Here is a 14,870-nt window from a genome sequence, read left to right as displayed (position 1 = left end):
CACTAACATCAACTGTATGTACCTATTAGTATATTATTGCTTCGATTAAATTATGCAAAAACAATTACTGTTCGTGTGACTACCAGCGAATGACTAATAAATTAATAATGAGTAAGTCAGAGGTTAGTAGAATAATATCACTATTATTTAGATTGTACTTGTAGAGGCTAGAGTAGTTTTCAAACAAATATAAATAGAATACAAGTTGATGACATATCCATACTTCCATACTAATATTATAAATGGGAAAGTATGTCTGTCTGTTCGTCTGTCCGTCTGTTACCTCTTCACGCAACCACAGAATCGATTTTGATGAAATTTTGTATGGAGACACTTTGAGTCTCGGGAAATCACAAAGGATACTTTTTATCCCGGAAAAATGTACAGTTCTCGCAATATGAACGAATTTTGGTCCAACGGAGTCGCGGGCGTCATCTACTTGGTAGTAAGTAGAGCATAGACTAAAGCAGGGGTTGCCTATCTTTTTCAGCCTATTTAGCTGTATATAGTTCAATATTTTGTCACGGCGCCCTTGTTTACCTAGCTATTACGAAAAGGTACATAAATATATTAATAAGTAACCTTTAATGATTATATTATTATAGTTAGGTTAAGCAGCTAATTAATAATGAACAAATATTTAATCTTCTGCCTGCTTTGTATAATTCATATTATAGTTAATTTTATATTAAGTATATTATATTATTTTATGGTTTCGGATAATGATGGCGGATCGCCTCTCGGCGCTCCTCTTACCTTTCCACGGCGCACCAGGGCGCCGCGGCGCACAGTTTGGGAACCCCTGGACTATAGAGTATAATTATAGACTACTAGCTGTTGCCCGCGACTTCGTCCGCGTGGACTTCAGTTTATAGTACTTTATAGCGCGCGATGTCAACAAAATTGGTGTCAAAAGCTTTTATAAAAAAACCCTGGTACCCCTTAAATCAATACAGCTGTGCAGTGTGCACACAATAAGTATTTCATTTTTTTATATTAAACTTTATATTTTATGCCAAATTTTAAAGCTTATTTAGCCCTCCGATTACACAACTTTACCCATAAACTATTTATCATTGATAGATTTAAGCTTACGTCACTGCACAGATAAAGTACTGAGTTCTTTAATACCGTAGAATAGATATAACAATCGAAAAAAATCGAAACTTAAATGTAAGATGATACCACGTCTTATAGAAAGACTTTTGAGCAAGCGTCAGCGCGATGTAGAAGACGCACGGTGCCATCTATTATGAATTGTTGGAACTAACTTAATTTGAACAAATTTACGCATTTTCACCCCCTTACAACCCTTTTTTCCAGTAAGAAAAGTAGCCTATGTCCTTTCTCAGGCTTTAGACTATCTGTATACAAAATTTCATTACCATCCGTTCGGTAGTTTTGGCGTTTGGCGTGAAAGCGAGACTGACAGACAGACAGACATACAGAGATACTTTTGGCGTTTGGCGTGAAAGCGAGACTGACAGACAGACAGACAGACAAAGATACTTTCGCATTTATAATATTAGTATAGATTATGTGCACACTGCACAGCTGTTTTTGGGTATTTTGATTAATTAAGGGCCGCGCTACACCGGAATGGCAGCGGCGAGGCGAGCACTTTCAGCGCTGCCATTCCGGTGTAATGCGGCCCTAAGAGGGGTACCACTTACCAGGGTTTTAAAAAGTTTTTAAATTTGACACAAATTTTGTTGACACCGCGCGCTATAAACTAAAGACCACGCGGACGAAGTCGCGGGCAACAGCTAGTTAGTTAATATTAACGTGTATAACAATCGAAAGAATCGTAAAACCTACCTCAACATGGTACCACCTCTTATAGAAATACGCATGAGCAAGCAATAGCGCGATCTAGGGGACTCTTGGCGCCATCTGTTTTGAGTTTTTTGGAACTAAGTTAATTTAACCAAATTTACGCATTTTCACCCCCTTACAACCCCTTTTTCCAGTTAAAAAGTAGCCTATGTCCTTTCTCAAGCTTTAGACTATCTGTGTACAAAATTTCATTACAATCGGTTCAGTAGTTTTGGCGCTGTTGTTTTTGAATTTGATGTCTAAGTTGGTAGGTGAGTTATTAGTTAATAACGTGTATAACAATCGAAAGAATCGAAAAATCTAGCTCAATATGGTACCACCTCTTATAGAAATACGTATGAGCAAGCAATAGCGCGATCTAGGGGACTCTTGGCGCCATCTGTTTTAAGTTTTTGGAACTAAGTTAATTTGACCAAAATTTACGCATTTTCACCCCCTTACAACCCCTTTTTCCAGTTAAAAAGTAGCCTATGTCCTTTCTCAGGCTTTAGACTATCTGTGTACAAAATTTCATTACTATCGGTTCAGTAGTTTTGGCGTGAAAGCGAGACAGACAGACAGACAGACAGAGATACTTTCGCATTTATAATATTAGTATAGATAATATTCTAACGTATTAAAAACTATAAACAAAAACATACTAACTAATAAGTATGATTAGTTCTATGTTACAGTAAAGTAAAAAATAAAACGCCATCTGTTGAATCGTATTAGAACTAAAATGTTCATTCCATCGATATATTTCTGGATTTTTTATAATATTATACATAAAATATGTTTAAGATTTTTGAAATTTTATTTTAATACACATCCAAGACCCAGGAAAATTGAAAACTTTTTGTTCCGCCTGCGGGACTCGAACCCAGGACCCCCGGGATGAGCGCTGGCCACGCGCAATGCGAATTCATTTTCATCGAAATTTTCATGGAAATAAGATATTTTCCCACATCAAAGTGTAGCCTATGTCCTTTCTCAGACTCTAGAATAACTGTATACAAAATTTAATTGCAATCGGTTCAGTAGTTTTGGCGTGAAAGCAAGACAGACAGACAGACAGACAGACAGACAGACAGAGATACTTTCGCATTTATAATATTAGTATGGATAAACGTTCCACGCGGCTCTACCGGCGCGGGCGTACCGTGTAAATATGGAATTTCGCGGAAACCGAACATTTTATCGCAAAAATCAAAATAGCCTGTGCCCTCTCTCGCGCTCTATTCTGTAAGATGTTTTTTTTTATGAAATAAGGGGGCAAACGAGCAAACGGGTCACCTCACGGGGAAAGCAACTTTCGTCGCCCATGGACACCCGCAGCATCAGAAGAGCTGCAGGTGCGTTGCCGGCCTTTTAACCCTCGGTTGGTCGCGTTTAAAGACTTAAAAGCCCGGAGTTTGCGAAATCGAGAAAAAACTATATTTAAACTAGATGTCCCGCGCGGCTTCGCCCGCGTAAATTAGGAATTTTACAGAAACCGTACATTTTCCCATGAAAAATAGCTATACTCTCTTCACGTGGTCTCCTCTATATATGTACATATTATGTGCCAAATATTGCCATAAAAATTGCTCCAGTAGTTCGTGAGATAAACCCTTTCTAATATTTCCCCCGTTTTTCCCACGTTTTCCTGAGTTTCTTCGGTCGCATTAGTCGTAGCGTGATAATTATATATTATATAGCCAATAGCCTTACTCGATAAATGAGCTATGTAACACTGAAATTAGAAATAAGTTTTTAAATCGGATCTGTAGTTCCTGAGATAAGCGCGTTCAAGCAAACATACTCTTCAGGTTTATAATATTATAAGTATAGATTTTTTAAATTATCGCTTGACAAACTCGAATCTCGATCTAAAAGACTATGAAAAGTACCAATAATAGGCTCATAATCATGGGACGATGCATGGTATAATATGGTAGTGATGATGATGATGATGAATGTAATTTGCATAGTAGCATATGCTTTCCGTTCTTAAAACAACGCCGAAACTCCCAAACTTGTATCTATAAAGAATCAGGAGTTCTCTCAGCACCTTCCGAACTACGGTATACCAGGTATCTCGGTGCAAAATCTTACTTGATGGTAGCATATACTTAGAATACTTTTCACGAAACCGAAGTCACCACATGTTTCCCTATAAATTTTGAGGAGTTCCCTCGATTACTTATGGATCCTTCATCAGAACACCACTTTTGTGAATATAATACCAAATTGGGATGATACCCTATATACCAAAAGAAAAATTTTGAAAATCGGTTAACAAACGGCGGAGTAATCGTTGAACGTAAGAAAACAAACATAACACCTCTCCCATTTTGAAAGTCGGTTAAAATTGTAGCCTATGTGTTATTCTGATGTATAAGCTATATTATTGTAAAGTTTCATTAAAATCCGTTCAGTAGTTTTTGCGTGAAAGAGTAACAAACATCCATACATCCACACATCCACACATCCATACATCTATACATTCAAACAAACTTTCGCCTTTATAATATTAGTAGGATTAATCGTAGCATCACTAGCAACTCCGCTCTTTAGGTAGCTTCCTAAAAGGAATTATATTTCGATATAATTGCCACTAATCTGAGCTCGCGTGCATGTATTATGTTTTACAGATGTGTTTATTCACGCTGGGGTCTTTAAAGACCCCAGGTGACCAACCGCGTAACTAAATTCGATGTGATATTTTCATACAGTTTTCACACCGAAATGGGTTTCTTTTGTGATTTTTCTTGTATTTTAATAATAAACCAATTAAAATGTTCGTGTGTTAATTCATATTGTTTTATATTGCCTAGAAGAAGTTTTAGACGCACTTTTCCAGAAATGCATATTTTGCTTCGTAGATTGTAGACCAAAATGATGATGATTATTTTTTGGTGATGATTAGAAACTAGTTGTCGGTATACCATACGTTTAAAGTATTAGAACAGGAGAATGTATAAAATATATAAGGTTTTGTTGCTGAAAATTTGTCAATGTTTAACATTCAATAGTTTTAAATATGTTATTAGGACTTAGCTTTTTAAATTTCAATCAAAGTTATATGAAATTTAACTGTCATTTTAGTTACCTACTCGTTTTACCACAATTTTAAAATAATGTTGATTTTTTTTTTAATTTTCCCAACTCACGGTTTCCACTTGAAATTTTTTGACTTCTATTTTTAATTTGTAAGTTTTGGTTATAAGTATTCAAAATAACAATAATTTACAGAAAAAAGTTAAGAAATATATAAATTTATGCCATTTTTGTCATTTAATTTTCGGGCTTTCAAAGACCCCAGGTGACCAACGGCGTTATTTTAAAAGCGCGACCAACCGAAGGTTAAGAGGGAATAGGGGAGGGTAGGGACGGGAAGGGAAGGGAATAGGGGAGGGTAGGGAAGGGAATAGGGTAGGGGATTGGGCCTCCGGTAAACTCACTCACTCGGCGAAACACAGTGCCAGCGCTGTTTCACGCCGGTTTTCTGTGAGAACGTGGTATTTCTCCGGTCGAGCCGGTCCATTCGTGCCGAAACATGGCTCTCCCAAGTATATAATGTAACAAAACTAAGTGATAATACTTTAGGATGTGTATGTATTCCTTCTTGAGGTTCACTGTGAAAATAGCAGCGCTGAAAGACCATTTTTTTAAATTTTGTATGGGGAAACTCGTGAGACGTGACGTTCGGGCGCTTGCCCATACAAAAGTGAAAAAAAGTTGGCCTTTCAGCGCTGCTGCTTTCACAGTGGACTCTCTACAAGGAACACGTACACTCTCTAAAGTATTATCATTTAGTTTTGTTACACCCTGTATATCTGTGCCAAATTTAGTAGTACGTATAGGATTTGCACGTTTAAACAAACAAACTCTTCAGCTTTATAATATGAAGTAAAGATACGTGCATTTATTTCTGTAATGGTAATTGTGCCAAAACTAATAATCTAGTTGTGGGAATAATTTGAAGGCCAAATTATATAAATATCTGTAGTTATGCCCTTAAGGCGTTCCCAAATTATATAAATGTCTTTAGTAATAATGCCATTAGGATACGACGCGATGGTGCAGTGATTATATTGTTATTATGGGCTTCAACAAATAGTACCAACATCATTATTTCGGCACCATTGGTAGAGCAATCACTACTTATTTTATTGGTGAGCAATGGGAACCAAAAACTTGGTTACCCATAATTACGAATGTGTCAATTCACGTCATCACTATACTCGATCATTAACACGGGACATTATTCTAAACAATAACTTAGCCACTATAAAAGGGTTTTTATGTATGGAAAAAACAGACAAAGTGACAGATTGACAAAGACAAGAACAAATTTTATTTGCAGCTACCTTCGATCACTAATACGGCTACAGCTGTGATCATGCTAACTGTAAGTCCACTTTTTTTTAATATAAATACTGACGCCCGGTTTCTGAAAGGTCTGTCAAATCATTACTTAACTTAACAATTAACACGGATGTCAAATCCATTTGAGTTTCTGAAACATTGATCAGACGAAAATTAAGTAATCAATATAATAATATTATTTTATAATTTGACTTGCGATTTGATTAACTTCGTTCAATAATTCATTCTTAGCTGTCAAAAATACTGTGCACAATATCTTTCATACACAAAGTTAACACGACTAGTTACCGACAGTACCGTCTGTCGTGCACAGTGATCATGTTTGACAAGCGTGTCAGGCTTGACAAGCGTTACGAAAACCCAAAATTCTCGAGTTAAATTGAACAGCCATGTCAACTGACAAGCTGATTAAATTAACTAACTATAATAACGATGCTAGCAACCCGATTGGTACTTGACAACGACAAGAGATTTAACAGGCGATTAGTTGATTTTAGCGTTGATCTGCAACCTTTCAGAAACCGGGGGAGGGTACTTATTTTAAATAAGGTATAATAATTAATAAGTCGAAAGGTAGCAAAAAAATAATTACCTTTTCCATAGAAAAAAAAGTCACGTGACCAACAAAGTTTCTATGGAGAATCAATATTTTATCGTGAATTTCCAAATGTCGTAGAACAAAAGTTGGTCATTCTGAACAACTTTTGTTATACGACATTTGACAGAATGACCCCCTGAAGGCTCCCACACATAAACACGACGTAGTAACGTGTCTTCTCTTGTTAATAAGAAAACGAAGAAAGAACAGACTGATACTCAGAAGATACTGGATCCACCCATTTCTCTCAACCATGAATAACGGGAGTCACTTTATAAAGAAGTACAATGCCTTAAAAATAGACCACAACTTTTTCGTGACACGTTACATGTGAGAGCCCTGAGTCACCCCATGTCGGCTAAGTATACCTTATTTGAAACATTCTGTAAGTATTGAGTCAAATATATAAGTATTATTATATATTTGACTCAATATTGCTATTGCTGAAAGGGATTACAAAGTGGTAAAACTAGTCCAAAGTTAAAACTACGATGTCAATAGTCGTTATAACTTATAAGTACGGTTATCAAAAAGTTGTATACACAACCGTGTTCAAGGTACTTGAAAGTTAAAATTTAGCTACGGCTTTGAAAACCTGTTTTAACAATGAAACAAATTTTTACCATCCAAAAAAGTAGTAAACTTATTGAGTGTCATGTTCTGGCATAATTGTTAATGGAGGCATCTCCTTTGGAAATAATTTTGTTTAGAAAATAGTAGGCAATTTACTCGGTTAATACTAATTAAGTATTTAATAAACTTTAAAATTTTGAGGAATGCGCGATAATTGAATATTAATATTTGACGTGAAACTTCATTGTCTAGGCTTGCCATTTTTTTTTTTGGCAAAAGCAATTGAATTCGCACGCATAATAATTTTGCCCGGGAAAAAATCTTAACCTTTTCAAAAATTTTACTAATATAACAAAATAGATAAGATAGAAAATTCTTTATTTGTATTATAAATTATAAATGTATAAATTATTAGAGTTTAAAGAGCTCGCGAGGGCCAGAGCTTCCTTCGTTTCGTAAAGCAGAAAGTTCACCTGTTTCATGTTTGTGACCTCTTCAGAGGTAAGAACGACCAACAACTATGGAGTTTCGGTCGCGGTTACTTTAGGAGATATCTAGTTCTGAAGGTCTACCTGACTTTCGAGAAAGAGTAACTCAATTTCATAGATTATATTATTTGCGGTAAGTGGAGGAATCTCGTCTTCCAGTGCCGGACATTTTTGACAGTCTCTTCCCATTGCTAGACACTTTCCCTCTTACTAATAAACGCTGTATAAGCTTTAAATAGTTATACAGTGTTTTGTCTTCTTCAATCCAATTAAAAATGTCACTTGTGTGACAGGAACAAAACACTGTATAACTATTCAAAGCTTATACAACGTTTATTAGTAAAGGGGGTCTAAGAAAGTTTAAGGGTGGGAATCAACTGTCAAAAATGTCCGGCACTGGAAGAAGAGATTCCTCCACTTACCGCAAATAATATAAGATATTAAATTGAGCTACTCTTTCTCGAAGGTCAAGTAGACCTTCAGAACTGGATACTTCCTAAAGGAACCGCGACCGAAACTCCATACTCCATAGTTGCTGGTCGTTCATATCTCCCTAAAGGTCACAAACATGAAATAGTTGAACTTTCTGCTTTACGAAACGAAGGAAGGTCCCTCGCGGGCTCTTGGTCCATAATATTATTGTTATAATAATACATAATAATACAATAATAATTTTAAAAATGTAGTTAATGCTACAATAAATTATGTTAAATTACATTGTTTTGCTTACCTTCAATTTTGGCGTGTGCGTGGTCCGACATTGTGAATTTTTGTTATAAACTGGAACAAAAGAACAAACATTTAAAAATCGAAAATTATATAACCTTATTAATTTATTATACAAATTCCAAATGTAAAAAAAACGGAATGTACAATTAAGAAAAACGGAATGTACAATTAAGAGAAACGGAATGTACAATTAACAATACATATTTTTAATAAAATATAGAAGATGATATAAATTCGCTTAATTTATTTAAACATAGGCATGGCACAGACTACCATAATTTATAAAATATAACTAGCTGTACCGGTGAACTTCGTGTCACTTTAAAACCTTCCCTGGACTTCTACGAATATTTTTAGACTAAAATCAGCCCAATCCGTTTAGTCGTTTTCGAGTTTAAGCGCGACTAACACATTTGAAAATCCATTTTTATATATAAGATAATTTAATTAACAGTTACTCTTACTGAGAAACATAACATTATAATGAAAACTTTATTTTGATAACTGAAGTAAAATGCAAGCAGAAATTTATTGCTAGTTATAAAAAGTGACTAATATAAAACTCAAATCGTAATTGGTCAGGGGCGAAGGATCATTGGCTATTTTTCTGTGAAAAATCAGACTAATTTGTCTGTGAAATATCTAATTTACGTGGGCCGAATAACAAAAAAATCCTCCAGTAGTTCGTGAGATGAGCCCTTTCAAATAATTTCCCCCGTTTTTTCCACATTTCCCTCTATTTCTTCGCTCCTCCTTCGTAGCGTGACAAATTAGCGCGTTCAAATAAGCCCTTTCAACATTTTCCTCTCTTTCTTCGCTTTTATTAGTCGTAGCGTGATAAAATATAGCCTGTAGCCTTTCTCAATAAATGGACTATCTAACACTGAAATAATTTTTCAAATCGAACCAGTAGTTCCTAAGATTAGCACGTTCAAATAAGCCCTTTCAAATAATTTCCTCCCGTTTATTCAACATTTTCCTCTATTTCTTCGCTCCTATTAGTCGTAGCGTGATAGAATATAACCTATAGCATTTTTAGATAAATGGAATATCTAACACTGAAAGAATTTTTCAAATCGGACCAGTAGTTCCTGAGATTAGTGCGTTCAAATAAGTACTTCCAAATATATTTCCTCCCGTTTTTTCCACACTTTCCTCTATCTTTATCATTAGTTACTGTATATTAAGTTCAAAGCCCTGGCGAATAACAAAATGGCCAAGCCACCGATTTTGACTAATGTGTAGAGTTTTTAGATTCTTCTCGTGCGGCTGACACATTATAATATTATTATCAAATATTTTGCCGCGCTTTAGGGTAAAATTAAGGTTTTTAGTTTTAGGGTTGAGTATGTAAGGTTAGAAACTAGGTTCTACATGAGATCTCACTACTTTTTGACACGACGAACTATAATATTATGTTCTCATCTTGGCAACATTTTTACATGAAAATGTTTTTGGTGGGATTTCATTTCTTTTTGTAAGCTGTTTCACGTTGTTTTTTCTTTTAGTTAATTTTTTAGGGTTCCGTACCCATAGGGTAGAAACGGGACCATATTACTGAGACTTCGATGTCTGTCCGTCTGTCTGTCTCCAGGCTGTAACTCAAGAACGGTAATAGCTAGAGAGTTGAAATTTTCACAGATTATGTATATCTGTTGCCGCCGTAACAACAAATAGTAAAAACAAAATGAAATTTATATTTAAGGGGGGCTCCGATACAACAAACGTGATTTTTTTGGCCTTTTTTGTTCTATATCAATAATGGCAACAGGTAGGTACTTAAATTTTTCTCAAAGTCCTTAGTTATATGTCTACTTTAATATTTAATAATAATATTAAAATAAAATGAAAAATCAAGGGGGGCTCTCATACAAAAACACAAATTTTTGCCTATTTTTGCTTTATAATGGTACGGATATAGGTTAAGTTGGGTTTGATAATTTTTATGTTGTTTCAGTACTAATATTATGTTAGATACTAAATTTCAGCTTTCTACGACTTCAGGAAGCACCCTAACAGTTTTGGTGATCGGTGAGTCAGTGACCAAATTGTGGATTTTTGGACACCTATAAAATGTAAAGTATAATAGCTACGATATTCAAAATTTGCGCATTTAATTACTATACCCATGTCTTAAAATTTTCAACTATCTGGCATTATTCAAACCAAAGTTACGAGGGTTCAAAAATACGACGAAACGTTTCGAGAAAAGGTAGGTAGTGCCCTTGCGCGCTTCACTTGGCTCATCTTGGCGGGGGCACTCCCGTGCCCCCAGATGTACTCGTATGATGATAGCACGCTGCGCCGCTAACGCTCCCCCTACGGAGATGCCGTAATTTACCGTAGTATTATTAACTCATAATTTGAAAGCTACAAAATTATAGATCATTCCGTTCTCCTTTATTAATTTCCTATTTTTATTTTATAAACTCATGATATCAGCTTCCAAAGTATTATTTTAATTTAAATTCAGGCATAAATTCAGTATCTAGAAATTGCCTAGTATTTACAAATTACGTTTATTTGAAACACACGCCAATAGATCGACAATTTTAATAACTAAGTACATAATATTTGCCGTTCGAATAATTTTTCAAATCGGACCAGTACTTCCTGAGATTAGCGCGTTCAAACAAGCAAACAAACAAACTCTTCCACTTTCTAATAATATTAGTATAGATTTGATATTCGCCTCTTGACGCTGTGTTACAGACCATTACACAAAAGGTAAAGTTTGTTTAGGGTTAAATTATAGGTCGAGACTCGAGGCTTTCCCTCAAATCGCCCGTACACTAGCAATTTACGTAAAACATTACTGATAATGACTGTAGAACAAGTGCCTGACTTTGTGAGGACAATTATGGGGATGTAAGTGCCGAATAGCCGATCACATAACTTCCTCCATTTTTTTGTAAGTCGGTTAAACACGTCATGGTAATAGCGTGCAGCACGCCTTAAGAATTGATAAAAAATCTGATGATAACGTAGCTTGCATAAGTAAACCTGTTATTTAGTAACAGCCCTGGGTTTACAAACAGGCCGTATAGGCTGCGGCCTAGGCAGCGACTGAGTGGGGTGGCACTGGCAGCGTCCTAGGCGGGCGGCAGATTTCGTACATGGGGCGGCGGAAATAAAGAGGCCTACACTCTTAAAAATATAAATCCGGTACTGTTTCTTAATGTCATGATCATAAATCGAAACCGGTAACAATAATTCGCAGAAAACAGAAATTAAAATATGTACTTAATTTAAATAATATTTTAAATACAAATAACAAAGTATTTTTTAAAGTCAAACAGTAATTATATATTGTTTTAATTGCGTCTTATAATCTTATTGTTTACTGTGAAATCCGTGGGAAAGGAACAAAAATTCACATTTAAATATCTCAATTGCAACAATTATTACTCAATAATTATTATTTATTATTGTATTATTCTATAAAAATTACAAGTTTTTTAAATAACAAGAAAACCTGGGACTCCTTTTTCGATTCACAAGTATTAAGTATTAAATTTGCGACAACTGACAAAAGCAAGATAGGTGAAAATTTCCAGAAAATTTACCACAAACACGGGGAGAATTAGTATGGCAACACTTATTGGTAACGGGGCCCTTGACACCAAGACATTGTATCGATTGGCGCGCTGCCCAACTGTGACGACACGCACGCTTCGGCTTAACACGCGTTGCACGCATGCTAGCGGCATGCAGCTTCGGCCTTCGCGCACATTGTAAAGGAGTGCACCGGCTTAGGCCGCATTTTCCAAACATTACCGAGTACGAGATGGCCGATAGGCAGGGCCCCCGTAAGGGATACTGGCGCCTGTGTGCAAAAAAGGACTTTGGCATTTTGAATCTTTTTTTATGGTAGGAAGGTGAAATAAAGCAGATAAAAATCGGCCAAGTGCGAGTCGGACTCGCGCACTGAAGAGTTACGTACCGTTAAAGTGCAAAATTAGACCAAAAAATTTCTTCCTTGGTTTTGGCGCCCCTTAAGGATGGCGATTTGGCGCCCGTGCGCATTGCACACATTGCACATAATATGGTAATTGGTAGAGGGGACCCTGCCGATAGGTCATAATACTCATAATTCATAAATCATAATCATAAGTCATAACTCATAGCAAAAATTCTCGTCGCCCGCTGCGTGATAATGTGCGCGTATCTTAGTAGTGGACAGTGGTTGTACCAGTTTGTTGAGCGACTTAAATATTAAATTAAAAAGCTAGACTTGATTGAATGGCGTTGTTCAGTCAAAGAGCTAGCTGTTTGATAGAATGGCTATTTAAACCAGTTGGCTGCGACACATACATATAATTGATTGGAGCTTGATAACAGTTTCGAGTCTATGTTTGTAGCGTAAAAACGCGCGTAAAACGCGGTATCTGGATGCAATAGAAATTGAAACGTGCGGATGGACTTCGTGCGTAAAACGCCTCATATGGACAGGCACTAACGCACTACCAACGCGCGCTTTCAATTATTACTTTCAGCAAATAAAAATCTTGAAATTTTATAGTACAGGACCTACTTACTCCGATTACCGATGCAATGTTTCAAAGGTCATCTGGTCAAAGGTCAGCTGAGCTGAGTGCTTATTCAAAAATGATTTCACATAAAGCAGCGCTAAGATTTGACATAACGAATACGATGCGTTATGTCAAATCCTAGACATTTTTGACGTCTAACTTCGTATCGCTATCGCTATTGAAAGTGGCGAATGCATTTTGACTAATTACCTACTTATTTATTTATTTATATCCTCACTTATTTAGCTACCATTACAGGTTTACCCCTGTTGAGAATTATAAACACATATACTTAAAAATTATTCTTTATTTCAGGTTTCAAAACCAATATTATATTCAGACACGTCGTTTCTCACACATTTTTATTGTCGTTCCAATTTTGTTCCAATATTAACTTTTTCGGCAATTGACATTAATAAATAAATCCTCTAAAATATCTATTGTGCCAACCTGTAACAACCCCAATGCGTTATTTATGCGATAGAAATTAGAAACATACAAATAAAAACGTTATTATTACTAATAACGACCCTTCCCAATATTAAATCTATCTCTGGTTTGACATACGACCGATCGCAGCTAACATTGAATTGACATAAAATATATGTCTAATGTGAGCTATTCCTATCTCTAGTAGGGCAAAACCTGAGTAGATCAAATATTGGGATTTGGGAACGGCCGTTAGTCAGTGATCAGGGGGGCTAAAATGGTCGCTTTGAAGAATCATGATATGAATCATAATATAATTCATTTTTCTAAAATCGCAAAATGCAATTCTGCTTGCAATTCATTTCTGTATTTTTGTACTGATTTGACATTTGTCAGTTCAGTCAGTTCATGTCATCATCAGTTTTGACAATTCATTTGCTGAATTGATTGAGAGGAATTGCTAAATATGACCATTTTAGCCCCGCAGGCTGTCCTAATCTACATCATTGACGTAGCCAGTATCGATTTCACTCAAAACTACAATACATGATTCGAGCCTTTTGTAATAAGTTTGTGGCCAAAGCTTTAAGTTAATTCATAAATGGTACCAGGACCTGTAGGGCTAAGATAGTCGATTTGGAGAATCATATTATGAATCATAATACTTATGATTCATTTTTTTCCAAAATTTATGTCTACTTAATTCGTACTAATTTGACATTTGTCAGTTTTGATAATTCATTTGCTGAATTGATTTAGAGGAATTGCTAAAGACCATTTTAGAATTTTAGCTGATGGCAAATTTGGACGGCAGATTTTCAAAATATCCTTGATCATTGGATACATTTTTATATTTGCATTATGATTTGCATGTTGCACACACAGAATAAGCCGCTATAAGTAAGGAAAAAAAGGATCAATACGGTATATTTTATTCCAATTACCCCAGTATTGCTAGAGTCAATTTATTTTCTCACTTTATGCCATAAGTTTGTGGTAGACCTATACATTTTCTTGGAAAAATCTTTCCCTGAGCAACTTATTCTACATTTTAGATCTTAATGTTGCCAGTCGCACCGAAACGAGACGAGTCTATGTGGCAATGCATAAAAGCAGTACCAAATTAGTTATCTTATATCTTTAAACGAGCAATATATATATATATATATATATATATATATATATATATATATATATATATATATATATATATATATATATATATATATATATATATATATATATATATATATATATATATATATATATATATATATATTATATATCAAATAATATCAAATCTTTCCTCTTTATAATAGTAGTGTAGATAAT

At 35.3% G+C, this 14,870-nt stretch overlaps 1 protein-coding gene across 2 annotated transcripts in view; it reads right to left on the bottom strand.

Annotated features, from left to right (window-relative positions):
• The window catches only part of LOC121738340 (glutamine synthetase 2 cytoplasmic-like), a 78,850-nt gene that overhangs the window by 33,185 nt on the left and 30,795 nt on the right, over nucleotides 1-14,870 (bottom strand). For both annotated transcript variants that reach the window (XM_042130319.1, XM_042130318.1), the window contains exon 2: nucleotides 8,579-8,628. In XM_042130319.1, the coding sequence (XP_041986253.1) occupies nucleotides 8,579-8,609 (31 nt within the window). In that variant the 5' untranslated portion in view covers nucleotides 8,610-8,628. The remainder of the gene's footprint in view (nucleotides 1-8,578; nucleotides 8,629-14,870) is intronic.

This window comes from Aricia agestis, chromosome Z, assembly GCF_905147365.1.
Source record: "Aricia agestis chromosome Z, ilAriAges1.1, whole genome shotgun sequence".
NCBI lineage: Eukaryota > Metazoa > Arthropoda > Insecta > Lepidoptera > Lycaenidae > Aricia > Aricia agestis.
The sequence above is the reverse complement of the archived record's forward strand: the minus strand, read 5'-3'. Positions and strand labels throughout refer to the sequence as shown.